Below are 27809 nucleotides of genomic sequence, written 5' to 3' on the forward strand. Positions count from 1 at the left end.
ACATTTTTCAAGTAGTTATAAGCTTGTAAAGATAGGAGGTCGAATTATTCAATTTTCTTTCACGCATTCTTAAGATCGGTTTCTGACACTGCTAGTGCTAGAGTAGCAGTGTCAGAAATTTCGTGAAAATAGTGAATAATTCCACCCCATCTTTCCAAGCTTATAACTCCTCGAAAAATGTAATTCAAGCCCTAATTTTTTTTTTTCAATTAAAGGAGCAAGGACCAAGGTTTTATTAAAAAAAAAAAAAAAAAAAAACAATGTTTTTTTTTTTTTTAAAAAAAGGTTTTAAACTTCGGACTTTACAGGTAAATTTCTAAAAAAGCGATTTTTTTTTTTTTGTTTTAAATTTGAATATATTATTTATTGACCTTTTCTCTTCAATTTGTGATATATAAAACTCCACGACATAAATTAATTATTTACTTTTTAATAGACATTTCAAAATGAGAGGCGTGAATTATTCGACCCCCTATCTTTCTAAGCTTATAACTCCTCGAAAAATGTAATTCAAGCCCTAATTTTTTTTTCAATTAAAGGAGCAAGGACCAAGGTTTCATTAAAAACAAAAAAAAAAAGACAAAAAGAAACAATGTGTTCTTATAAAATAAGGTTTTAAACTTCGGACTTTACAGGTAAATTTCTAAAAAAGCGATTTTTTTTTTTGTTTTAAATTTGAATATATTATTTATTGACCTTTTCTCTTCAATTTGTGATATATAAAACTCCACGACATAAATTAATTATTTACTTTTTAAGAGAAAGTTGAAAATGGGTGACACTTGGGGGGGGGCGTGAATTTAAAAAAAAACGTTTGTCTAAAATATTATATTCGGTTTATTGGAAAGAACATAAAATTTCACATTGACCCTGAAAATATCGTAAAAATAGAATCAATAGAAAAATTTTGATAGATTTTTAAAATTTAAAAATTTAAAAATATTGAGTTTAAAAATTGAAAAATATTGAGTTCGGAAAATTCATTACTGTTTAAAAAAAAAAATAAATATTTTTATTACTTTTAAAACAACTGTAATAGTTTATTTTGGAAGTATAATCCATAAAGAAAATAAATAACCCACTTTTAACAGAGAAATTACGAGATTTTTATATTGTATTCGCAGTTTCGTGTTAGGGGTGTCATGTCGGATTCGTTAAATGCACAAGTACCCATTTTAAAAATAACGGCGGATTAATGGATCATGAAAATGCATGTTTTATGTAATTTTTGCAGTAATATGTTATAAAACAATTAAATAGATAACATTCGCTTTTAAGTGAAATTCAAATTTTCGAGTTTCGTTATTATTCCGAACAAGCATCAGTTTGTAACGTCGAACTGTTTTGTTAACCAGCAAAATTCATCGGAAAAAGAAAAATATTATGAACACGAAAGGGAAATAACTTTGTATTACTTTAAAACATAATACGTGCGAGAGTTACTTCCCTTTTTAAAAAAAAAAAAACTGGTGTTAGTTTATCTTATTTGATTAAATATGCATGAAGTAAAAAAAAAAAAAATAAACAAATATTTTTTTATAACTCATTGAACTTTTATTGTCATGTATTTTTCGTCCTGTTTGCTTTTCGCCGTTCTTCTCTCTGAAAAAAACAAAAAATAAAACAAACTGATCAATAAAAACAAAGCAAAAAAGAAAAAATGGTGACATAAAGATAGGGAGACATAAAGATAGGGAGAAAGCCGATTTATCATAATTTTTTGTAGGTTTTCGACTACTTTTTAATTGTATTTGAAAGATTAAAGTTAATTTCCAAAAGAAAAAATATTTGTACAGGTGAAAAAAAAAATGTTATAAAAAATGTTTTCATGGCGAGCTAACCAATTTGGCTAAATTTTTAAGTTAAATAAATTAATTGTAAAAAAAATCCTTTGAAGGATAAATATTAGTTTTCTGAGTCTATTTCAATGATAATTAGTAAAGTTCTAATATACTGAATTAAATATTAAAAAAAAAAATTTTTTTAAAAAAACAAAAAAAAAAAAAAAACACGTTGCTTATACAAAAAGTAGCTTAATTAGCTCCCAAAAGCAAGAAATTCCTACTTGGCAGAATGTCAACAAAATTGAAGTCTCTAAAGATAGATTATACGGTAGCCAAAAATCTTAAGTAGTCGAAAGGCTGTCTGAAAATGGTGTCAGGTAGTTAAACGGAGGTAGGGGGTGCTGTTTTTCTTTTTTGTCTCCCAGCCATACATCCGTACATTCCTATCAAAAACGTTTGTAGGATTTTTACGATTTTTTAATTTTATTATTTTTCTATGTTCCTGCTTTTAAATTAAAATATTTTTATTTATTTTTCAAGATTATGTACAAATTATGTTACGCCAAAAGTTTCACATTCATGCAAGTAAGGAAAGCATTAGAATCTTACATATAAAAATTATGCGAAACCTGTAAGAAATATATTTTGCAATTATAATTTTTTTTATGGGAAAATATTAAATAAACAATGCTTAAAATGATGATATCAATAGTTCAAAAAATTAATTTTTCTTCGAGTTATATCGAATTCATTAATATGGACTTTAGGAGCATTTTTCATGATGTTCCTGTAAAAATTAATATTTTTTTTAATTGTAATAATTTACAATACTTCATTTTCATAAAAAAAGCAAAAATAAATTCATTCATTTTTTTTTTTTACTACTGAAAATCATAACGTTAGTAATGGTATATTTTGTTTAAACAAAATAATACATTTCCACTAAGATTTAAATAAAAATAATTGAGTCAATATATTCTATGATCATTATTTGATAGATATTGAAAATTTCATTAAAATCTGGTTAATTTCCCGATTTTTGGTGAATTTTTAAGTAAAGGGAAGAGTCAAAATGTCTTTACATTTCAAGCATAAGCATTCATTTTGCACGTACCTAGTATTTACTGAAAAAAAAAAAAAATGGTACAGTTTGTATCCAATTTAATACATAAGCAATATTAGAATAATAATAATAAAAATAAATCGTAAGAAAAAGAAGAACAAAAACATGTTAGACAAAAATAAAATCAGTGTTGGAAATTCTCCGCAAATCAATTTGCCGCATCACAACCCTTTTTAATGCAATTCGCTGCACATGCTACGAGCGATCTACCATGCTACCACAGAATGCTTCAAGAGGCATCCTCATATTGCACCTGGGCGAGTGCTTTCTTGTATTCCAAAAGGTGTCTAGCGAGAGCACGCACACAATTCTCCGACACTTCTACGCATGCCCACTACACAAACAAAAAGAACAAGTAAAATAAGAAAAGGAAAAAGTTTTCCCTTCAATTGTATTTCATGTTTTATCTGAACCTTGGACCCTTATTATTCCTGATGTTCATAATGACTGCCCTGATAAAATTGTGTCCGAGATGGGTATATCTGGTGATGACACCACGCTCTTTAACAGACAATAGGGAAAAACGAATGTACACATTTCCAAAAATATGAGAGAAAACTTTAAAAAACGATTTTCGGTATTTTTTTATGACCTGCCCCAGTGTAGTATAAACACCCCCAACCACCCCATGTTAAGAACGGCTTTCAAAATAAACACCCTTTCGAGGTTGTGTGATATATATTCTGAAAGCTGTTCTTAACATGGAGAGGTTGGAGTGTTTATAATATGCTGGGGCACGTCGTAAAAATTTACCAGATTTTCATTCTGTGTTGGAACGGAGCCGTAAAACGGATTTGTAACATTTCATGCTACTAAGACTAAGCTTCTTTCCTTTTACAATTACAAGAAAAACTTCTTAACCATTGATTGCCATGACAACTAACACCTTATATGAAAACTCATCATTCAAACTTAAATTTCAGCTTAAATTCACAGGCATGAATTGAAACAAATACATGAGATCACTGCTAAGGTTACTGCAAATAAGATGGGCTCCCTTTACTATGCTAGAAAATTACTCACACCTGAATATACCTTCTTTTTTTTTTATTACATTTTCACACAGTGCCACTTTGATGTAGGGGATTACTATCGGAGACATAAGTTGCAGAAATACTGAAATACTATGTAGGAAGTTGAGTAGCAACATGTCTGTTCACATTACATTTGAACTTCTGCATGTCAGTACAGTTGGTGTTCTTACATATAGGGATCTCTACTGTGTAGGCGTGAAATTTTGCTGCTTATCGGGTTTGTCGGAGGTATTTACATCGAGTGGGTACAAGGGCTTGTAGTTCATCTGAGCATCCACCATTAAAATACTTGCAGAACAAGCAGAGGAACCCAACATTTCGTCGATGGGACACAGATGACAGTTCAGAACTGATCAGGTTGGAGACTCTCTTTTGAATTCTGTCCAGAAGAGACTAGTAACAGATGCACCAGCCCAAATGCGACATACATACATGGGTGAATGGTGGCCTTATATCTCCACAAAGCCACCATTCATCCATGCACGGAGTATTGTTGGCGCATAGGCTGGTGCATCTACCACTAGTCTCTCACTTTTAGATGGGGTCAAAAATTGATTGCCGACGTATCTTGAAAAAAAAAAAAAAAAAAAAAAAAAAACGCATCTCAAAATAATTATTCCCACTTCAATTAAAAGAAATAGAATTAATCCGTTCAAAAAGTAAGAGATTCACCCAAAGCTCAGATTATACTCAACAATCAATAAAGATAGATTTTAAATATCAAACGTTTTAAATTTGGGATATTAAATAAGTTGTTGATAAAGTCACTTTTCATTTTTTTTTTTTTGGTAAACATTTATCATTCAAAAATAAACACTTACAAAACACTTACAAAAAAAAACATTTACATTTTTTTTAAATCATAAATGTTTTGGTTTTTGCAAGTGTTTCTTTTTCATAGGAAACGTTTACCAAAGGAACAAACAAATAAAACTGGACAGAAATAAAAATTCGACTCAGCTCCTTTTTTAAGTGCAAGTAAAATACATTTATTTGTGGTTCCTCCAAAATAACGCCTTTTATTATCTTTCTAAAGTCTCTTTGCACCCACATGCTTTTTAAAAGTCTCTACCCCCACCACCCGACACTGGCGCTAGCCAGCGCTTTCTTGCCCTCGTATTCACACATCCATTTTCCCCGGTACACTTTGCTTCTTCTCTCGACTACGTGGAGTATTTTTCTTTCCTTTTCTTGTGACGCAAGGTCGCGCACACTTGCTAATTTGCATGCATGTTTTAATGGCTGCTGCTAATATTTTCGCTAGCCAGCTATCCTTCAGCTACTGCTGATTATTTCACATGTGCTGATATGTGTTCTGTTACAGATGCTTCAATAATTTATACTAACGGAACCTGTGGAAATTCCACAGCAGCATCTTTCATATGTAATATATTGCTGCTGGGCATTCAATAAAAGTTCAACGTGAATGGAGACTCTGCGATATTATTGTATCCCTTTTGTTAAAACTGTAAAAATATTTATCTAAGTAATCTGGTTAATGTAGTGTCAGAATATATTTGGTTATTACGGTTTATCTCCAATATCCTTATAGGAGTCTGTGATATATTTCCACTGTATGGACACCCAGGACGAACGGAAACCTCATGATATAATTATACCATCTTTAGACAGAACAGATACTGCCCTTGGATCCTAGCTAGAAGACAAGGAAGGTATATTTTAGTTTCATGTACGGCCCAAAGGCGACATCATTTTTTTTATTTTAATTTTTTTTTTACATTGTGTCTTCGGTGATCGGGAGATCCTATTTATTAAAAAAGGAGGATAGCAGGTGATAATATACTACGAACATTAAATTAACGAATTTATATATTAATTTAATGTTCGTAGTATATCATCACCTATCCCCCTTTTTAATAAATAGGATCTCCCGATCAAATAATTTATAATTTTTTTTTTTTTTTTTTTTTTTTACATGGGGATCACCACTTATCGAGGCCCATAAGCCACTCGGGGACAAGGGTTATTTTGTGTACAATAATCGATGGGATAATATCGTAGTAATAGTTGGTATTGGAGATTTGATAAAGCGTCTTTCTTAAGGGGGCGATTAATCTAATTTAATATAATCTAATTTAATATAATCTGGAAATCATGACACACAGACGTTAATAGGTACTAATATTATTAATATTAATTATCAGTATCAATATATAAATTTTAGTATATTTATTTATATTAATACATAATTTTAACACAAAATAAATGTCTGTTTATTTTGTAATAATGCGTTGTTTTTGGTTTCAAACGTATATAATACGTATTTATTTTATTCAAACTCAACCGGCGCTTCTAAGGAACAAGAAATCTTAACGTGAATCCCGTGTGACCTAACGCACCGTTCCGAGATTTAAAAAAAAAATACCGTAAAGACAACAAACGGACTTCTACTTTCTGATTCTCTGCCCCAGTAACAACATGGCAAAAAAAAAAAAAAAAAAAAAAAAACATACTGATATATTTATGAATTTCAACATAATTTTCAAACAAAATAAATGTCTGTTTATTTTGTAATAAAGCGTTGTTGTTTTTTCTATTTCAAACGTATATAATACGTATTTATTTTATTCAGATTTTAGTATATTTATTTATATTAATACTGAGAACCCCGGGATACGGTATAAATACGTTCCGGGCTTGTAAAATCGCCGTATGACGGGGCAACACAAAATTTTATACAGTACATATTAAAAATTACTTACAAAATACAGTACAGCATATAATACACATGTATATAATCAAATAACATTATAAATAACACTGTAAGGCGGGGAAAATACTGTAACCAGAGGACAGAAAAACATAACCTGGAAAAAAAAAAAAAAAAAAAAAACGTATCCTAAGACCACCATATCCCAGGGTTCTACTGTATAGTTATTAGTATTAATATATAGACTTCAGTGTTAGAACCAACGTTATCTCCCTTTAACCAGAAATTATTTTATGAATTAGAGTTATACCTCTTGAGTAAAAAAAAAAAAAAAAAAATGATTTAATTCCTAAGTGAGAAAAGGATTTCTCCTCGGTCTCAAATCAGCGTTTAGTTCATTGTTGAAGTGGTTTGTTCTCTTTTCTAAGATATAATCCTGTGCAGTTCTAGAAAGTCCAAACTTCCAGGCTGTGACTTCTCGCTCTTTGAGAAGTGATTAGTTTATTGCTAATAACCCGAGGCATGCCTACCAGGGATGCTGATAGGGCTGTACAGGCACTTTCTGTGGGCCAGAGTGCTCTTCATCTAGGGAATTGGCTTTTAAAATTCAACTTTCTTGACCTTGTGTCACATCTTCCTGCGATGGGAGCGAGATAATTAGAAGGAAATATCCACACCTAATCGGCAACACAAGGTCTCCTAGCAATTCTCATATCAGGACAAAGTAAGATGATATTTCTGGACTTTTTAGATGAGGATTTTTTAGGTTGGATTATTTGGATTATCCAGACTACTGTTCTCATCTTAATTGTTATTCTCACAACGTTTCAACCGATGCAACCTCCAATCTTCAAGTGTCTCTTGTCAAACTCAACAGAAAAAAATAGTAAAACTACAAATCTTAAATAAAAATAGGTTCAAACTCTTAATAATTCATACTAGAATTATCCACAATGACCTGAGGCGTAACGGATATAAGTGCTGAGTATAATCAGTTCCAAGTAACAGTCTTATGGAGGTTGAAGGTTCAATCCTCAGTGAAGAGTGAGAAGAATAAAATTACAAATTATTATGACTTTTACCTGGTTGGGACTGCTGGAACGAGAATAACCTACCATCATGGATTAAAGAAAGGGTTCTATTCAAAATTCCATACAAATTTCAGAGTTCGACAAAAAGCATCAGAGAAAGGTCAGAGGTTAACTCACCTGAAACGTTGTGACAAAATCTTTAAAGACGAAAAGACTTGTTCAAATAATATGATTCTCCTGAAAAATATGCTGCACGACACGTATCCATATATTTACATCTTCTTGCCATTTGTATTTTGTATTTTTAAAACTTATATATAATGAGAAAGATTTGATTTGGTTGTTTTGTTTTGTGGCATATCAATCCTTCTCAGGTTATTTAATGCCAAACCCGATAATTTTGGAAAAAGGTTTTAGACTTCAAGTTTTATCCACAAATATTTAGGTTTTATCCTCAAAAATTATTTATGATATAAATAATTAAGTTTTATCCTCAAATATTTATTTATGGTGTTTAGTTTGGTTGTTTTATAGATGATAATTGTTTCTGTTTCGAGTTTTGCAGAACATGATTGAGTTTGCAAAGGGAAAGAAAAAAAATAATAGCACCAATGTTTGGTGCTTTTTAGGTCAGGAAGCCAGTATTTTCAGACAACCTAATCTTATAACACCAGATGTAGTTTGTTTAAAGGTTATGAAAATGCGGTTTGGTGGGAAAATATTTTTGAATACAAGATAAGGTAAATAAAATGAACCAAGTATGGTATAAAAGACCCCAACCAATGAGGAAAACAGAAAGAACAGTTTTCAGTTGACACCAGTTTTATCTTGACTTTCACACATAACATTCTGTAAACTATACCGTGATTGACTTGAGGGAGTGATTTGCTCCCCATTGGGGAGGTTGAGACCCCTCTGAGACCTGAGAAACACCGGGTTAATATGCTAAAATTGCTTAAATTAATCCCGGACAACAGCAGATATCGAAAATACTTGAATTTAAATATATAGATATATATATTTTATTGTTTGAAAAGCCAGAGATATATTTTGTTGTTTAAAAATCCAATAACAGGAAACGTCAGAATAAAGTAGAAATGAGATTGTACTTGTTGGCCTGGAGAACACCTTCAGACAATGGCTTTCTGAATGACAGGGATTGACCCCAGGGGTCATGTGAACGGATGTCATTTTTGGTCCCAGATTACAAAACTGGTAATATTGGTGAATTGCACACACGCACATGTATCTGGGGAAACCCCAGATACGTAGCTGGCTCCGATTGGTTGAATAGGATCACATCACCCCGACCCGTCTCGGAATATAAAAATAAGCGCCCAGTTTATTTTAGACAGATTGGAGAGAAATTTGCGCCAACCTCGAGAGGAACCAGCTCTCAAACGCCTGACCACCCCCCGCTCTCCATTTCACCAGAGTGCCATCTATGAAAAAGAGAGATTTGTGAATTTTAAAATGTGCTAAGAGCTGAACGTGTATATATCTGTAAAAAAAACCGTAATTTTTGTGAAATTAATTTTTAGTAGAATAGAATTTTGATTTGTTTGTCTTTCTTCTTTCTGGCATATCCGAGCTTCGCTTTTCGCTTTCAGAAGAATTTGAGACAGAGGTGCTTAGAATTTCATATGGCAAGCTCCTGGCTGACTAGACATCACGAGCCACAGTTTCGAAGAAGACCAGAGGTCAGTTGCTTGACCTCACCACGGGAGATCGGCCACAAACAAAAAATTGTTTGCATTTTCACCAGTAAGATTTTTTTCTTATGTAAGGGGCATTTTTGGTATAGAGTACATTTTTTTTAATATGGGGTGCATTTTTAATGTGGGCCGCATTTTTAACAGGGGGGGGGGGCATTTGTTTTAATATGAGGGGTGTATTTTTAATATTTTTAGTTTTTTTAATATGGGGTGCATATTTTAAATATAGGCTGCATTTTTTTAATAAGGGGTGTGTTTTCTTAATATGGGGTGCATTTTTTTAATATAAGGTGCATTTTTTATAAAAAGTGCATTTTTTTAAATATGTGGGTGCATTTTTTAATATAGTGTATTCTTTAATATAAGGTGCATTTTTAAATATGGGGTGCAATTTTTTTTAATATGGGTGCATTTTTATTATAGGGCGCATTTTTTTTAATATAGGGTGCATTTTTTTATTATAGAGGGAGTATTTTTTAATATAGGGTGCATTTTTTTAATACAAGGTGTCTTTTCTAATATGGGGGTGCATTTTTTTTTGTTAAACTAAACAAATCATTTTAATAAACAAGATAATTATTTTACATTTTAATAGTTATATTAATTTTTGGTACGCATAACATAACACCATTGATATCATCCTGGTTCGACATATTACTCTGATTAATAAATAATAATCATAAATTATTGAAATCTTTGAATATTGTCATTTATTCAGTTTACCTTGTCTTTCATATCCAAACGTACTTTTTTAGCCAAACTGCATTGGTATGTCAAATCTAAAACTAAATTCACACTAAAGAAAAATATTTCTGTTTCTGCTACAGAGAGAGAGAAGAAAAATCAGAGGTCTAACCCAAACTGCTACTAACAAATGAGAAAGAGCGGGGCAGACTATCTTTACACGCCTGCACACCACAACCATCATTATCATTACTAAACATGTGTTGCGGTTAAAGATATCATGACTGTTCCTATTTACAATGCCTCCCCATGGGACAGAGTTAGACACCAGGGTCGTTTTTTAACGTGGAGAAAAGGAACAAAAATAAAAATTGTCTCAGTCGTGAAGGATTTCTCCTCCACCGAGAAAGAACAAGAAATTGAAGTGCAGCATCTGAAGAACAGATACTACACTTTGAGATATTTATTTGCTCCCCCCACTGAGCAAATTAGGCACAAGGCCGATTTAAAAAGTAAGGAGTGAAGGGGAAATGGGGACCAACTCCCTGGGGAGTAAAGGAGCTGGATAGTGACAATTGGTATGAAGGGTTGACCCTACATTGACCAAGGTCTTATATGTGGGGTTTCCCCCACATATGGTCTTTGCTTGCAGTATCTGCTGGAACAGATACTACACTTTGATCCCGGCCTGAAGGCCAAGATGATTGTTATCGACAAGATGGTTAATAATAATTATCAAATCAATTGTTAAATGTCAGAGCTTCAATGTATCTAATCCAGAGAAGCAAGGCATTTAGAATATGGCAAATGTTTGACGGAGGATAATGTTTCAGCAAAATAAGGATTCCAGACAAATGGTGCAAAGCAAAAACTGTACATAAATAAATGGCTAGAGGTCTTGCTGAGTGATGCCAAAATACTGTTGACCTATTTGACAATTTTAGAGATTTGCTGTGTGTCCAACGCAAATTACAAATCACAGGTGACAGTAATAATACGTTGTTGTTAATTACTGTGACTATTTCTGTTTTGGTTACAATCTATATTCATGCTAAGAGAGATGGAGAAGCAAATGTATTACTAAACTGTCACTAATAAACACGAGAGAAAGAACCAGACTATCTTTACACACCTTCACCATTATAACTATCATTACTACTATGAGAAGTGTTGAAGTTGAAGATATCACAGTGCTATACAATAAATATAAAAATTAAACAAGTGAAGCATGCATGGTCCCTCGTGAAAGAGACATAAAAAAAAATGACTAAGTTCAGCATTTGCCCCCCACCTCACCTCATTTAGCCTAAAAAGTCCTCAGGGGATGTCAAATCCTGGTGAAAATAAAAAATTTAGGCCTTAACATATGTAACTGAGTTCTGCAAAAAAAAGAAATGACCAAGTCCATCATCATTTAGTCCCAAAAGTCCCCAAGGCCTTGACATATTTAAATTTAAGTTCAGCACCATGCAAAACTGCTAAATAGACATGCAGAGAAAATTCTGGACAAATATGGTAAAATAGTCCCAAAAATGGAGTGTTTTTATTAACCTTAAAAGAGGCCTGGGGCACACCCAAGAGTTATCGCAAAATATAGACAAACAAAATTATATAGAAGTTAGTTACAACTTTTCAGAAAGTTTTATAAAAATCTAAGGCATCAATTTTTTTTTTATAAACACAAAAGTGTCAATTTTAGCCATTTTAACCCGAAAGGCACCCCCCTCAGGAGGCAACCAGTGTTTTCCTGGAAAATCCGTTCTGTTACTTTTTTACTAATATCATGTTTAATGTTTGTGCAAAATTTCAAAAAATTCCAAGGCGTAGTTATTGAGAAAAATGCGAACAGACGAACGGATAAGGGTGAATTTACAGGTCCACCTTTCTTTTAGCGGAGGACCAATAATATATAATCTACAGGGTGGTCAAAAAGTCAGGTAACATTTTAAAGAAAAACGATATTAGCAATACACGTATATTTAAGTACCATACATTAAAATATAAAAGAAAGAAGAATATAAATGACATAACACATAGATTTAAAATTAAAGTTTATATATTACACTCAAATATTTAAACAAATAATATTAAATGAATAGAGATTATAATGGATCATATTGTTTTTTCTACCTTTAACATGTTACCTGACTTTTTGACCACCCTGTATATATCTATAAAAGTGAAAATCTGTGAGTGTGTGAGAGAGAGAGAGAGAGAGAGAGAGAGAGAGCAAGAACAACTTTCAATTTATATACTCAACGAATTTTTGATCTACAGATTTGAAATCTGGTATATAGGATATTCAGACATGTGGAAAACATTTTAATCGGTTTTCAGGAAAAAAAAATAAAAAGAGATGCTAAGGGGTTAAAACTGAAAAATTGGTACTTGGGAGTCAAATTTTTATCTGTTTGTCAACTGTTTCATGACTGCACATGCACAAATCGCAAACATGACAGTTTCTTCTTATTAAGAATAAATAGGTTTGAAAACACTTTGTAAAGACATGTCAAGCTGATCTAATGGTTATCGTACCTGACTCACTGTCTTTAGGTTTTGGTTTCAATCTCAGCTTGAGTAATTTTTTTTTCATTTACGAGAAGTGAACTGTTTAGAAAAAAAACATAATACTCACATGCACATGTCTCAGTTTCTGTATTAATTAAAATATAATATTTATGAGTATTTTACGACCGGGCAACACCAGGCGGTCTACTAGTACTATATTTTATTTAACAGTTACCTACTACTGAGAGGATATTCAATCCAAACAGATAATAAAAAAATCTAAGTATAGTTATACCATCGTTGTAAATAGTTTGGGTATTTGTACAGTTTAATCAAGAAATTAAAAAAATGAAAATAATTGAAAAAAAAAAAAAAGTTATATTGTACGTATCCATTATGGAATGAAGTTCTCCAGAAACAATTTCACTTCATTTGATCAAGTAGTTTTTTTTTTTTTTTACAGCGGAAAAATAATTTGTTATGACACCGACCAAAAGGTAGCCATGTTTATATTTTTATACCATGAGAAAGGAAGAGAAGCTATTATTTAACATGAGGAGGGGGCATGTCGGCACTTTAGACTTATTTCCCTGTGTCACCCTCTCCTCCCTTTCTCGTGGTCTAAAAATTCAAACATGGCTACCTTTAGCTCGTTGTCATACAAAAATTGCTTTTCAACTGTAAAAAAAACAAAAAAACTATTTGATCAAATTAAGTGAAATTTTGGGGGGAGAACTTCATTCTATAATGGGTAAGTACAATATAACTTTTCAATATTTTCATTTTTTTAGTGTCGTGATTAAACTTTACAAGTACCATAGTTTTAAATAAATGACAAGATTGATTAAAAATGGTCTTGCTGAGTGATACTGAGACACGCTCGGCCTTTTGCAAAATTTTAGAAGTGTATTTTGAGTACTTGCTTAGTATCACACATGATTGAAAAAGAAAAAAAAAAGGAAAAGATAAAAATACAGAAAAAAATTTTATGATGTCATATTCCAAAAATTACGTAAATTGATCAGGTATTTTTTTTTTTTTGATTAAGAAAAACTTTTACAATTTTTTAGCGATTAAAAAGTTTTAATTATTTTGAATACAAACAAAAATCTTTGTAGTCGAATTGAATTGTCGCCTTTGAATTTTAGCAAAATTTAAAACAATATGGCCGTACCATGCCTCTCCCCTCACTTCTTCATAAAATTTGATTTTCTTAATTAAATTAAAAAGAAACTGCTTGATCAATTTATGTGACTTTTTGGAATATAACATCTTTGTTCCATGAGTAGTATGTAAATATTTTTCTGTATTTTCGTTTTTTAATTTTTTTTTTTTTTTTACGCAGGAATCACCACTTATCAAGGCCCAGTGGCCACTCGAGGATAAGGGTTAATAGGCATACATTAGTCAATGTGATTATAGCGTAGTAAACATAAGTAGTGGAAATTTTGTAAATTGGATTACTTAGGGGGACGGTTCATCAAGAATTTGTTTGAAGACAATCAGATTGTAATCAGCTGGAAAGCAGGCAAATGGAAGATAGTTCCACAGGCGTGCAGTTCTAAGAAAGAAGCCTTGTTCATGGAATCTGCATTAGGTTTAGGAACAGATAAAGAGTGTGGGAAATTGTTGATAGCGGTTTTGGCTAGACGGGTGTTTTTCGTGAAAGTTTGGCGAGGGGAGATCATGGATTGGAGCTCAGGCGAGCACTTGCCATGGAAATAACAATAAAGCAAAGACAGGCTCACAACGTCTCTTCTGTAGGAAAGAAGTCGCAGGGAAGAGAAAAGGGCATCTACGAAATCTACTTTGAACTCTGTCAAGGCAGGATAAGCTGCTTTTAGTAGCTTCTGCCCAGATGTGGCAACAGTACTCCATCGTTGGCTGTACCTGGCTTTTATATAGGTAGAGAATTGCATCAGCAGTGAGATATCTACTGGAGCGGTAGAAGGATCCTACCATTTTTCCAGTGACTTCGGCAATGGATTTGATGAATGTTTTCTATTTCAGATCGGGAGTTAAGGTCGAGCCCAGAAGCTTATTAAAACATGAAGCCTCCCCAAGACAAGAGTTATTCATTTCAATTGATGCCAGATGGGCATCAAAGTGTTGATGATGTAAAGATAGAAGCTTGGTTTTAGACGTATTAAAAGTAACCAGCCACCTCTTTCCCCATTGTACCACATGCTCAAGATCAGAGGAGAAAGAATCAGAGATAACTTGGTAAATGTAATTATAAGTAAGCAGCATATTTTGTCCAACAATTCACGGCTGACAGTAAAACCCTGATCACATTCACAAGATTCGTAATATTAGTGTTGCGGACGGTGTATAAAAATTATGGAAATATCCAAGACTTGTGGGGGGTGGGGGTCTGAGGATAAACCTGGGTTTTTCTTTGTTATTGTAACAAAATTCGAAAAACTGAAATATTGAATTTCAAGTGAGACCAATAGTATCTACTAAATCGTTATGTCACAGTAATGAACATATCCAAAAATTACGAAAAACAATAGGGTAGAAATTAATTATTGATTAAAATAGTTTTCGAAGACAATCAGCAAAAAGTTTTTGCTAAATTGGCCAAGGATTTTCAGTTTTCAGAAATATTTACCTCCCTTTTGTTATGATTAGAACTCTTCGGTTTCTTTGTTTTTTTTTTTGTTTTTTTTGCAAAACTCAATTTTCACTAACTGTCTTCAAAAACTATTTCCATTAATAAATAATTTTCTATTTTATCGCTTTTAATAATGTTTTTAATATTTTCATTACTACAACATAACAATTCAGTAGATACTATTGGTTTCGCTTGAAATTCAATATTTCAATTTTCGACATGATAACGAAGAAGAAGAAGATCACCTGGAATTTAAAGAAAAAGAGACATGACATCAAAACTAGAAGCTTTATAAACTGACCTCTTCTCTCAGGCAGCGATTCAATTCTCTGTCTAATTGATTACAATGTCCTAAGAATTTTTTCAATGGATTCTGGAAAGAGTAAAAACAACAAAAATAATTTTAGCAGCTTCAATTTGCAATCATCTATATCTATATATATAAAAGGCAAAATGTGTGTGACCATTTCGTGTAGGTCTTCAAAAGGCTTTTCTCGCACACGGTTCCGGGGTCGTTACGATCGCTTACAACTGTTTATATGCATCCTAAATAATAATATGTACAATTTGGGAAAGCGCGTTGCATCTAGATTTATTTACATTGACTTTTACAAAATTATTGCTATTTTGGCGTCTCGCATGTTGATGAGGCTTTTTCGTATAAAAAGCGAAACTAATTCAAAGTTAACAAGTCCTCAGCATTGCGCCAGGAAATGTCCAGAAGCAATCAGCTTTGATCAATGTTGTACATCAGACAATTGCTATTCAATTTGGACAATTGGGAGCTGGTTTCCCTCTCCCCAACATCTGTTGGGGAAAAAAACAGTCAAATTTGGGTAAACAACTGCGTGACTTCTATTTGACCTTCTTAATTAGGTCAAATGGAAGCAGCAGAGTTAACTTTTATTGCGCACGCCTGTTTTTATAGTTAAATAAATGAATTCAAACCTGTGTATGTTGTATGTCGCGGTGGCCTAATGGTTAACGTCGCCCGTTTTTTTTTTCACGCATTAATTTCCAACTCAAGGGTACGGGTTCGATTCTCATACTCACCTACCAAAACATTTTTTTATTATTTAACCCCACCCACCCCCAGAGTTTTGATTTACCTCAAGACATCCGGGCATCGCCGGGTACCCCCCGCTAGTATATATATAAAGCGAAAATGTGTGTATGTATGTATGTTCGCATGTATGTATGTGTGTTTGTGTGTCTGCTAAAAACTTTCGACAGACACAACAAAAATTCACAAACTTGGTTTCATATTGAAGCTCCATCCTTTGCCCGAAAAATATCGAAAAATTTCTACAGGGGGGGGGGCAACACAAACCGTCCTCTCATGACAACGACCGGTTCTACGCATGCTTCAGATGACGTCATGACCTGATTTAGTTTAAATAGTTGAAGAACTGACTAAATTTCATGTACGTTGTGTTAGCTCAGTTGGTTAGCACGTTGGTTCATTATCTAAACGTTTTGGGTTCGAATCGTGGTGTGAGATTTTCTTTTTTTTTTCAATTTTTAAAATTTAAATATTGAAGCAGTGTTATTTAAGCCATTTTTCACATAACGTTTGTTTTTCTGTTTTTTTTTTTACTTCGCTTATTCTTAGGTTTTCATTAACACCCCACCCCCGACCACACACCCAAAAACACCCTGGTACCCACCGATTTTTTTAATTTTAATATCGAAACAGGCTAATTTCAGACATTTTTCACCTGTTTTTTTTTTTTCAGAAGTTTTAACTTTCGTTTTTCTGTTTTCTTTTTTCGATTTTTACATTTAACATCGTAAACAAATGGGGAAACAAATAAATAAAACAGCAGAAAGCTAGTTGCTCATTTCTGTGCCTGCGTGAACTCATTCTGCAAGTCAACGTTTTGATTGACATTGCTAAATTTGAACGCTTTTCACTTCCTGTTGCGTAAGATGCCAGATTTTCATTCATTTTCTTTTCCACCTTCACGTCACGGATTCGAGCCTGACTGCCTACACTTTTTTTTTTCACACACCTACAAACACCCAGGCAATGCTGGGCACCAAGGCTAGTTTATATTATAAATATCACCTGTCTGTGTAAATGTATGTATGTATGTCTGCCTTAAACTTTCGACAGAGGCAAGGGATTTTCACAATTTTGAAGCTCAACTCATTGGACGACAAATATTGAAAAATTAGCTAAAAACATTAATTTCTTCAATCTCAACTGGGCACTTTTCTACAAGGAGGGGTCGATTTTTTTGCCGATATTTTCGAAAGTCATCCCCTCTGTTCGATTGACTAGCCTTAATTTAAACCTTCGTCACTTCCGGTTTGGCGATAGACGCAACAGCAAAGATGTCACTTTTTTTTTTTTTCACATTCTTTTCCTCGTTTGCAGTACGGGTTCGAGCCTGCCTACCTACAACCACTTTTTTTTTTTTTTTTTGCTCAACACACACCTCCAAACATCCGGGCAACGCCGGGCTCTCAGGCTAGTCTATAATATAAATGTCACCTGTCTATTTAAATGTATGTATGTATGTATGTATGTATGTATGTATGTATGTCTGCCTAAAACTTGACAGATTTTCACAAGATCAGTATCATTTTGAAGCTCGATGTCTCGGACGACAACTATTGAAAAATTGGCCAAAAACATTCATTCCTTCACCCTAAACTGAGCAGTTTTCTACAAGGAGGGGTCGATTTTTTGCGAGCCATTTTTGCAAGTCATCGTATCGGTTGGATTGACTTTGCCTAATTTTAACGTTCCAAACTTCCGGTCATGTCATGGAGTAGCAGTAAGATGCCAGAATTTTTTTCTGCCTTTGCGTAACAGGTTTGGCCTGCCTGCCTGCCTACTACCACATTTTTTGTTGTTTTTTTGCTCAACACAAACCTCCAAACATCCGGGCAATGCCAGGCACCTAAGCTAGTTAAATTATAAGAATAAAAAACAAAATATCAGTACATTACATTATTACCCATTAAATCAAGACCTATTAAATTATAATATATTAGATTATAACTCATTAAATTAATGCCCATTGAATTATAATGCATTAAATTAACACAACTTGAATTATAATCCATTAAAATATCTACACATTCAATTATAACAAATTAATAATAGATTAAAGAACAAGTTTTTAATAGTACAAATTTTAAATTGCTTGTCAATGTGGTTACTTCATAAAGTTAAACAAAAAATATTATTTGCTAACTGTATTAACATAAGGAAAGAGAAGAGGAAACAGAGACATCACTATCCATTGAGCAACAACCTATGACTTGTTATTAAAACAAGTTTGTGTACTACAAAATGCTTGCTGGATATATTTTGTTATGGTCTGGAATCAAAGAATTTTTTTACTTTTTTTTCATCTTAAATATTGGCACTGAAGTGTAAGGGGCTGCTGTGATTTGTACCAAAAATTCTATGTGGACCATGACTCTCCTATTTGCACTCCCTTCTCCCTATAGGATCTGCAATGGTTATTAAAAGAGGAAAAAGTTGTAAACCCACCTCATCGTGGCACTTTTTTAAAGCTTCGATGATTCTATTGCAGTCAGAAATATGTAAGTGAGAGGCGAGGTTCGGATGCATTCTTCGTACCACTGGAAATATTCACTGCTAACAAGAGAAAAAATAATGGTTTTCAAAAGGTCAGTAAGATTAATTATAGTCAAGATTGTCTGTTCTTTTTCACTTTCAGTTGACAGTATCCGACTGATTTGTTGTCCAATTTTTTAGGACAACACATCTACCGTCTTGTGCGACACACTGTGTTCGAAAATATGTATTTTACAACAAATTTATTTAACTTCAAAATTTAGCTTAACTTGTCAGTTTCCGAATGTCGCTGTGAAAACATTTTTCATTATAACTTTTTTTCACGTGTACAAATATTTTTTTTTTCTTTTGGAAATTAACTTTAAGCTTTAATCTTTCAAATGTAATCAAAAATAGTCGAAACCTACGAAAAAAAATAGTAAGACTTGTTAAAAGCACTCTGTTTTGAGGTTTTAAAAAAATGGAATGGAAATTTAAATTTCGTTCAGTTTTTATTTTTTTTTTTTCCTAAATTTTTCTGGACCTACAATTTTACTTAAGAAATGCGTGACGAAAAATATAATTTCACAGTAAGGAAGTTTAGATTTTGCAAAAAATTTCCCTTTCCTCTCACTCACACTGAAACAGCATTTTTTCCTTTTTTTCGTTCGTAATACAATGAACACAGTTTGCGACTTTTCTCTGTAAAAGGAACAGGTTGTTTGGCACTTTGGACATATGACCATTTTGGCCAATACATCATGTTATATTAGAAACCTGCTATTTAAATCTTTGGTCAATGTGTCCAGGTTGTCCTACTGAAGACTTACCTCCAATGGATGTTTAGTCCGAAAGCTGTTCTTAACAGGGGGAGATTGAGGATAATACCCCTAAAAAGCAATTCTTTACAGGTAAGTCTTCAGTGGGACAATCAAGCCACAGTGACCAAATCTTCTTGCTCCCAAAATTTTATTTTTGTATAAAAATTCTTGGTGCTAGTGCAATTATTGGTCCTCACTATTTTATTGTAGCCTCGCCGCTGTCGCATCGAGATTACTCAAAGAGAATAATGGCACATAGCCACGACTGTATAAAGATTACTTCAGCCGTGCACACATCGTCTTTCTACACCCACGCAAATTCTGTGGACTTATGAAAGAAACTTCACCTTTTCACGCGGACGTCTTGGGGAGCATCTTACGTCACAAAGATGTTCTTTTCATCCAATTGGATTACGAAGGAAACAAATTAAAAAAAAAAATTTCTCCGTGGAACCAGTTTGGATCTATATAAAAGGCATTTTGCACCCAAACGAATCAGTCGACCCCCAACAAGCATGCTGTAAACATCAATGTCGATCTCCATCCACAGGATGTTAAACGCATGCACGCTCGATAATTAATTAATCGTTAATTAATGAATTTTTTACCTTAATGGATTTTTCTCCTTTTCTATCTCTTTGCAAAAGTAAGTGATGTTATTTTTTCCTAAAAAGAACTGGTTATTTCTAACCAAGAACCTTCATTTTTCTACTTCATTTCATTACCTCAGTCACAGGAAGAGACAACAACTAAGAAGAAACTTTATTATCTTCTCTTTTCATTTATTTACAATTTTTATAAAATAAATTTTTTATCTCATTTATCCATTCGTCTCAGTCATTTTTGCTTGATTGTTCAGCTCCATTTTTACAGTCCCGGATATGACCTTAAACTATATCCGATGGTGAAGCCCCAGCTTGCGGGCTTTGGGGAGTGTGGAGCCACCCTTTAATTGCCATTGCTCCCAGGTCCACTCTGACCCGGAGTGGTAATACCTGTTAGGGTCCCAACTAGAAACCGACTTGCAAAAAACAAATATATTCTATTAAAAAAATTTTCTTCAAAAATCACCGGATTCAGCATTAAATAACCTGGAAAGGGTTGATATGCCGTAAAACAAAAACCACCAACCAATCTACTTTTACACTTGATTTTGATTTTTATTATTTTGAGTTTGTGGGATTAACACCGACACCCATAGTCCCCCCCCCCGCAACAATTTTTTTAAAATAGTATTTTCAAGTTGGTTTTGTATTACTGTACACATAGATTCGAAAAAGTTGTCAAAAAACAAATAAATAACAAATAAATGTTATCAAAAGGCAAGATAAGTTACTTTTCTACCTAACTTTTTTTTTTTTTTTTTTTTTTTAATTACATTTTCACCCCAAACAAGGCACATTGCCACTTTGGTGTAGGGGGCTACTATCAGGGGCAGTAACTACTGGGGCACTATGTTGGGATTTGGGCAGCAAGATGTCGGTTCACGTTACACTTGAACTTCTGCATGTCAGTACAGTTAGGGAAGCAGAGACCTAGAATGGAATTCCAGAGTCTAGCGGTTCTGGGGAAGAAACTACTGGAGTAGAAAGATCTTTTACATCTACGGATCTCTACTGTGTGGGAGTGGGATTTAGCTGCCCGTCGGGTTTGTCGAGGGTGCTCACGTCGTGGGGGCACAAGTGTCTGCAGTTTGTCAAAGCATTCACCACTAAAATACGTGTAGAACAGGCAGAGGGATGCAACGTTTCGTCGATGGGACAGAGGCTGAAGCTTAGATGCCAGTTCAGGGCTTATCAGATTGGCGACTCTCTTTTGAACCTTGTCTAGGAGCGAGAGACTAGCAGCAGATGCACCAGCCCAAATGTGACAACAATACTCCATACATGGCCGAATGGTGGCCTTATAGAGGTACAGGATACTTTCAGGTGTCAGTAGTTTTCTGACTGGATAATCTTTCGGTGTTTTTACTTAATGTAACATGTTTATTTAGCTCGAAAAGAAAAAATTATACAAAATACTGTTAGAAACTTGCTCAATATATGTTACCGTAACATAGGTTGACATATATTCGGTGGGTTTCTGACAGTATTTTGTATAGTTTTTTTATTTTTATTTCCTTTTCCCAAACTTACCGTGTTCAATTGAGAGTCCAGTGCCATTTTAAATTTTCAAATATATCGTTTAACACTGTATGTTTTTCAAGCTGAATATACACGTTACATTAAATAAAAACACTAAAAAATTATCAAGTTTGGTAGAAAAGTAACTTATCTTGCCTTTGATAACATTTGTTATATATTTGCTTTTTGACAACTTTTTCGAATCTATGTGTATAGTAATAATTAAAGTTTTATGATATCTGTTTTTATTAGATTGTAAGGTTAAAGTACAGAATAGGTACAAAACACCCTCCCCATGTTAAGAATGGCTTTCTAAATAATAAAATTATTATTTCTGCGCGGATCAATAAGTGCACTAGTACTAAATTCTTATATTTGCAAATTGTGCGTACATCGTGTGTGTGTGTGTGTGTGCTATATTTTAACTAGTATTTTCAAGTTAAATTCACAATATTTTTTTTTTTATTATTACATTTTCACCCCAAACAAGGCAAATTGCTACTTTGGTGTAGGGGGCGGGGCTACTATCAGGGGCAACAACTACCAGGGTACTATGTAGGGATTTGGGCAGCAAGATGTCGGTTCATGTTACACTTGAACTTCTGCACGTCAGTACTGTTGGGGAAGCAGGGACCTGGAATGGAATTCCAAAGTCTGGCGGTTCTGGGGAAGAAACTATTGGAGTAGAAAGATCTTTTACATCTAGGGATCTCTACAGTGTGGGGGTGGGATTTAGCAGCCTGTCGGGTTTGTTGAGGGTGCTCACGTCGTGGGGGTACAAGTGCTTACAGTTCATCAGAGCATTCACCACTAAAATACTTGTAGAACAGGCAGAGGGATGCAACATTTCGTCGATGGGACAGAGGCTGAAGAGATGCCAGTTCAGGACCTATCAGGTTTGCGACTCTCTTTTGAACCCTGTCAAGGAGCGAGAGACTAGTAGCAGATGCACCAGCCCAAATGTGACAGCAATACTCCATACATGGGCGAATGGTGGCCTTATAGAGGTACAGGATACTTTCGGGTGGTAGTAGTTGTCTAGCACGTTAGAGAGAGCCCACCTTTCTTGCAGCGGCCCTGGCAATGCTTTCAATGTAATTGTTCCAACTCATGTTTCCTGTGAACGTTAGGCCAAGGAGTTTGAAAGATGTACTCTCGGATAAAGAGTCGTTGGCCATTGCTATAGGTGGTAGAGAGGGTTTCTTGTAATTATTGAATGAAACTAATTTAGTCTTGGCAGCATTGAATGTAACTATCCATTTTTGTCGCCATTCCACTACAGATTGGAGGTCTTCCTCTAGTGTTTCTGCCATTTCTTTAGAAATGTGTTCATTCGTCTTCCTGCTGTGCCTGTTAGAGAGTGTAGTGTCATCGGCATATATACCCATCTCAGAGGCAATTTTATCGGGGAGGTCATTTATGAATATCAGGAACAATAGAGGTCCAAGGATAGACCCCTGGGGCACTCCCGCATTTATATCATATTGTTTAGATGTACAACCGTCGAGGACAACCTGGATTTTTCTCTTATCTAAGAAGGATTTAATTATGTTAAGTATTCTACCAGTGATACCATATGATCTAATTTTCCTGAGGAGACCCCCATGCCATAACCTGTCAAAAGTCTTAGATATATCTAGAGTTACCACTCTGCCTTCCCCCGCTTTGTCCAGTGAATGGTATATACATTCAGAGATTACAGTTAGGATGTCTGCTGTAGAACGGGCTTGTCTAAATCCATATTGTTTGTCAGTCAGAAGTTTAGCATCTGTAAGGTGATGGACTAGAGCATGGTTAATTAAGGTCTCAAATATTTTGGCAAAAAGTGGGAGGAGACTAATGGGGCGATAATTTAATGGGTCAGTCCTTTTGCCAGAATTCTTGAATACTGGTACAACAGAAGCAGTTTTCCAACAGCCCGGAAAGCAAGCTTCATTAAGGCATTTGTTGTAGAGTTTGGAGAGAACTGGAGCTACTTCGGCTGAGCATTTTTTTAATAGCACAGCTGGGATGAGATCGGGTCCACATGCTTGTGAAGTGTCAAGGTTTTTTATGATAGCATGCACCTGAGCAGGGGTGATTTTCAAATCGTCTAGCATGGCGTCTGTCCACATAGGAAAGTCAGGTAGGGGGTGGTTGGAAGTGTCCAGTGTGGAGTTTGAGGCAAACTGACTGGCAAGCATGTTAGCCTTCTCGGTTGCTGAGGAGACAACCTTGTGATTGTTGGTTAGTGGGGGAATTGTTGATTGCCCATTATTTACTACACTGTTGTAGATTTTCCAGAAGTTTCGAGTTCCTAGTTTTTGTGCTTCGATGCGTTTTTTAGTGGTTTCCATAAATTCTCTCTTAGCTGTCGCTATTTCTTTCTTAACGTTATTTCTAGCTTCTATATACTTCAGTCTGTTTGAACTGGACTTATGTCGGTTAAATCTGCGGTATGCATGCTGCTTTTGAGCAATGGCAGTTGCGCAAGTCGAAGTAAACCATTGGGGAGAGTGGGGCTTACTGTAAAATTTCCGCATGGGAACATGCGCTTCAATTGCAGTTTTGAACCATTCAGTGATCTCATTTGCGCACTGTTCAGCAGGAAGAGAAAAAATATTTCCCCATGGAGCATCTCTGATTAGTTCCCTGATGGCTTCCCAGTCAGCCTTTTTATAATATCTCGTTGTTTTGAGCACTGGTTCTTCAGTTTTGGGTCTAGAGTTTAGGGCGATTTCAACCATTATCACTGCATGATCAGCGTTCCCGAATGGGCTGTCGGCCTTCGTTATGCAATCATCGGAAACTGTGGTCAAAAACAGATCTAGAAGTGATGCGTGTTGTTCTTCCTGGACGGGTTGGAAATGTAACAATTTGTGATAGGGAGTGAGATATAGTGAAGCTATGAGTTGTGCTGCCCACTGCATCTGTGTAAGTAGAGAATCCAAGCCAGTTTTTGTGGTGGACATTAAAGTCACCAAATACATGTACTTGTGCGCTAGTATTGAGGGAGAGTGCCGTGTCTATGCTGTCAGAGACTTTGTTTATTATGGTGCAGTCCTGGGTCGAGGGAGAGCAGTAGAGAAAATAAAAGTAGCTAATGTTATGTTGCACGTTTAGTCTAAAGCACATAAAGGATTGATCATCCGATTCTAGTTTTGTTTCTCTAGTCAGGGGAAGGGTATTACGAATGTAAACTCCAAGCCCGTGCATGTGTCTGTCAGAGTCCTTACGGCAGAGTGGGAGATATACAGGCATGTTAAAGTAGTTAGAGGGGATGGAGGAGTGTAGGTTAATCTCACTTAGTGCTAAGATATCCGGGGAGAAAATGCTTCAACATCAGCTAAATTAGTTCTAAGCCCACGGATATTTGTGAATGCAAGCCTCAAGGGAGGAGGCAAGTTGAGTTTGTTTGACCCTAAGCTCGGTTTAAGCTTATTTGTATATTGTACTGTCATCATATTTTTTAAAGAGTTTCGGTTTAGGTAAGGGGGAGCTAAACAAGAGGTTATGCAGAGCATCAGACATGCATCACAAGTAGACCATCAGCTGACCTTTCTCCAATTAGGATTGTGGCCTCAGGAAAGCCCACCGGGGATGAGTGCAGGGTCCCTTTCCATGCGCGACATGGCACTACAAACATCCCGATATTATTCAACTGTTGATGGAGCAGCCGCTCTAAGCGCTACCAAAGAGTTAGGAATCCGGTACTACCAGTCGGGAACAGCAGCCAGGAACTGTCAATCCGGTACCCTAATTTTATCTTTGAGGGTTTGTATTACTGTACACATAGATTCGAAAAAGTTGTCAAAACAACAAATATATAACAAATAAATGTTATCAAAGGCAAGATAAGTTACTTTTCTACCAAACTGGATATATTTTTTGTGTTTTTATTCAATGTAACATATTTATTCAGCTCGAAAAACATGCAGTGTTTACCGATGTATTGGACAATTCAAAATGGCGGCCGACTCTCTCTTAAACACGGTATGTGTAGGAAAAGGTGTTATAAATAATAAACTAGACAAAATACTATTAAAAAAACGCCGAATATATGTCAACCTATGTCACGGTAACATATATTGAGCGAATTTCTAACAGTATTTTGTCTAGTTTATTATTTATAATACCTTTTCCCGAACTTACCGTGTTTAAGAGAGAGTCGGCCCCCATTTTGAATTTTCCAATACATCAAACACTGCATGTTTTTCGAGCTGAATAAACATGTTAAATTGAATAAAAACACGTGAATTATATCCAGTTTGGTAGAAAAGTAACTTATCTTGCCTTTGATAACATTTATTTGTTATATATTTGTTTTTTGACAACTTTTTCGAATCTATATGTACAGTAATACAAACCCGCAGTTACTGATCCGCGGGGGCCGCGCTAGTTTTAAAATCGTATTTCCAAGTTTAATTAAAGTTTTATGATATGTTTTTTTATTATTCAATTGTAAGGTTAAAGTACAGAATAGGTACAAAACACCCTCCCCATGTTAAGAATGGCTTTTTAAATAATAACGTTATTATTTCAGCACGGACCAATAAGTGCACTTGCACTACTAGTACCTTTTTTTGCCTCAAATAGTACCTTCAAAAAAGTTTTGAAAATAAAATAAAAACAAACATGAAATAAAAGTAATAATCAAATTTAAATAAAGAAATGTAAAAAATTCAAAAATAAATACACGCTCGATTAAAAAAAAAGTGTATGGAGATATATACAAAGAAAATGAAAGAAAATCTCAGGGAGCAGCCATTAAATTAAACCCCGTTTAGGCAGGGTCCACGTTCCTCGTGAAGTAACTTTTATTTTTTTATTTCAGCATATGTACACATTTCAAACATGTGCTTTACAAGCGTAAACACTAAATAGATTTTAACTCGAAATGGTTTCTCATTTACTAATATTTAATGAAGTAACAAGATAAAACAGTATTCATTGCCTGGACAGAATTTTTCAGGCCATTAAACTGCGGTTTTACCTTTAAAAAATTAAATAAAATCTTACTAAATAAATTAAAATGGAATTACTTACGTAACTCAATCACTTGAAAGTCAAGTCACCTTTGTTGTAAATTAAGTCGGAGGACATCCGATTGTTATTCTTTCTCGCTCGAAAATAAATAAACCCAATCTTGGACTAAAAAATAATAATCTTTCAATTGTGAAAATGAAAATAAAAAATAAAACAATATTTACAATTTTTGATTTAAAAAAAAAAAGAAAAGAAGGAAAACGTTTTTGTTTGGTTCTGAGTGAAAAAATACAAATCCGAAAGTCGCGACGAAAGGGAGATAACTCTAGTCAAACACAAACGGCGCTTTCTTAAGTGTATTCTAACTTCATGCCATGAATTGACTTCAGGTAAAAATGTCACAAGTACAAATAGCAGAAAGGGGATAATTTAAAAAAAAAAAAAAAAAAGAAAGAAAGAAAAAACTAGCAGGTCGCCTGGCATTCCCTGGTCGTAATATATGCTAAAATATGATATTTTAATTCATACAAATTTTGCATTTATTATTATAAGAGAAAATTCTCGATTGATTATTATAGTATGTCCAATATAGTAATAATTTGAAAAGTTTTTTTAAAAAATGACTCCTGCGCGAGCCTTTTCTAGTCTCACACAAAAACACACGTTCACATTTCAAGCCATATTACTTGTCATATACATACGCGCACACAAACATACACTCACACGTCCACACACATACATATATTCACGTTCACGTACATACACTCACATTCACATGTATACACACACACACGCTAACATACGCACATGTACGCACAGATGGACGACGTCACTTCCCTTTCAAAGGAAATCCACACATGCGCAAAAGACCACCGGAAACAATTATAAAAGCAAGAGACAAGCTGTTTCCAGCCCATTTTCCAACTCGCTTTCCGAGGTGAGTGGTCGGCGCACCAGCTGCCGCCGTTTCGGCAGGCACGCGCATGTCTCACGCCACTTGCTACTATGTGGGACAAAAAGCCAACAGACAGTATGTACACTTTATACGCTTTCTCTCTCCATGAACTGGATTGACATTCTCACTCTTTCTCTCTCTATCTACTACTTGTGCCAGAGAACACCACCGCGTAGCTGACTGCTAACATGGCGTACAGTTTAACTGATGTCAACCCTCTATCTTTTTCTTTGTCTACACACT

General features: G+C 34.5%; 1 protein-coding gene across 2 annotated transcripts; it reads right to left on the bottom strand.

Annotated features, from left to right (window-relative positions):
* Positions 1–1531: 1531 nt before the first annotated feature.
* Positions 1532–26910, bottom strand: LOC145258308 (COX assembly mitochondrial protein 2 homolog). 2 transcript variants are annotated; one of them, XM_080116356.1, is made up of 4 exons: positions 26672–26910; positions 18676–18780; positions 15469–15540; positions 1532–1602 (listed from the first exon to the last, which is right to left on the bottom strand). In XM_080116356.1, the coding sequence occupies exons 2-4, from the start codon at positions 18754–18756 to the stop codon at positions 1561–1563; spliced, it is 195 nt and encodes a 64-aa protein (XP_079972482.1). In that variant the 5' UTR covers positions 18757–18780; positions 26672–26910; the 3' UTR covers positions 1532–1560. The 2 variants fall into 2 exon arrangements, with proteins under 2 accessions (XP_079972482.1, XP_079972483.1); XM_080116357.1 differs by having other exon boundaries at positions 18676–18783; positions 26672–26813.
* Positions 26911–27809: the final 899 nt, after the last annotated feature.

The sequence above is a fragment of the Euprymna scolopes genome, chromosome 33, assembly GCF_053919585.1.
Source record: "Euprymna scolopes isolate OS-2025 chromosome 33, ASM5391958v1, whole genome shotgun sequence".
Lineage (NCBI taxonomy): Eukaryota > Metazoa > Mollusca > Cephalopoda > Sepiida > Sepiolidae > Euprymna > Euprymna scolopes.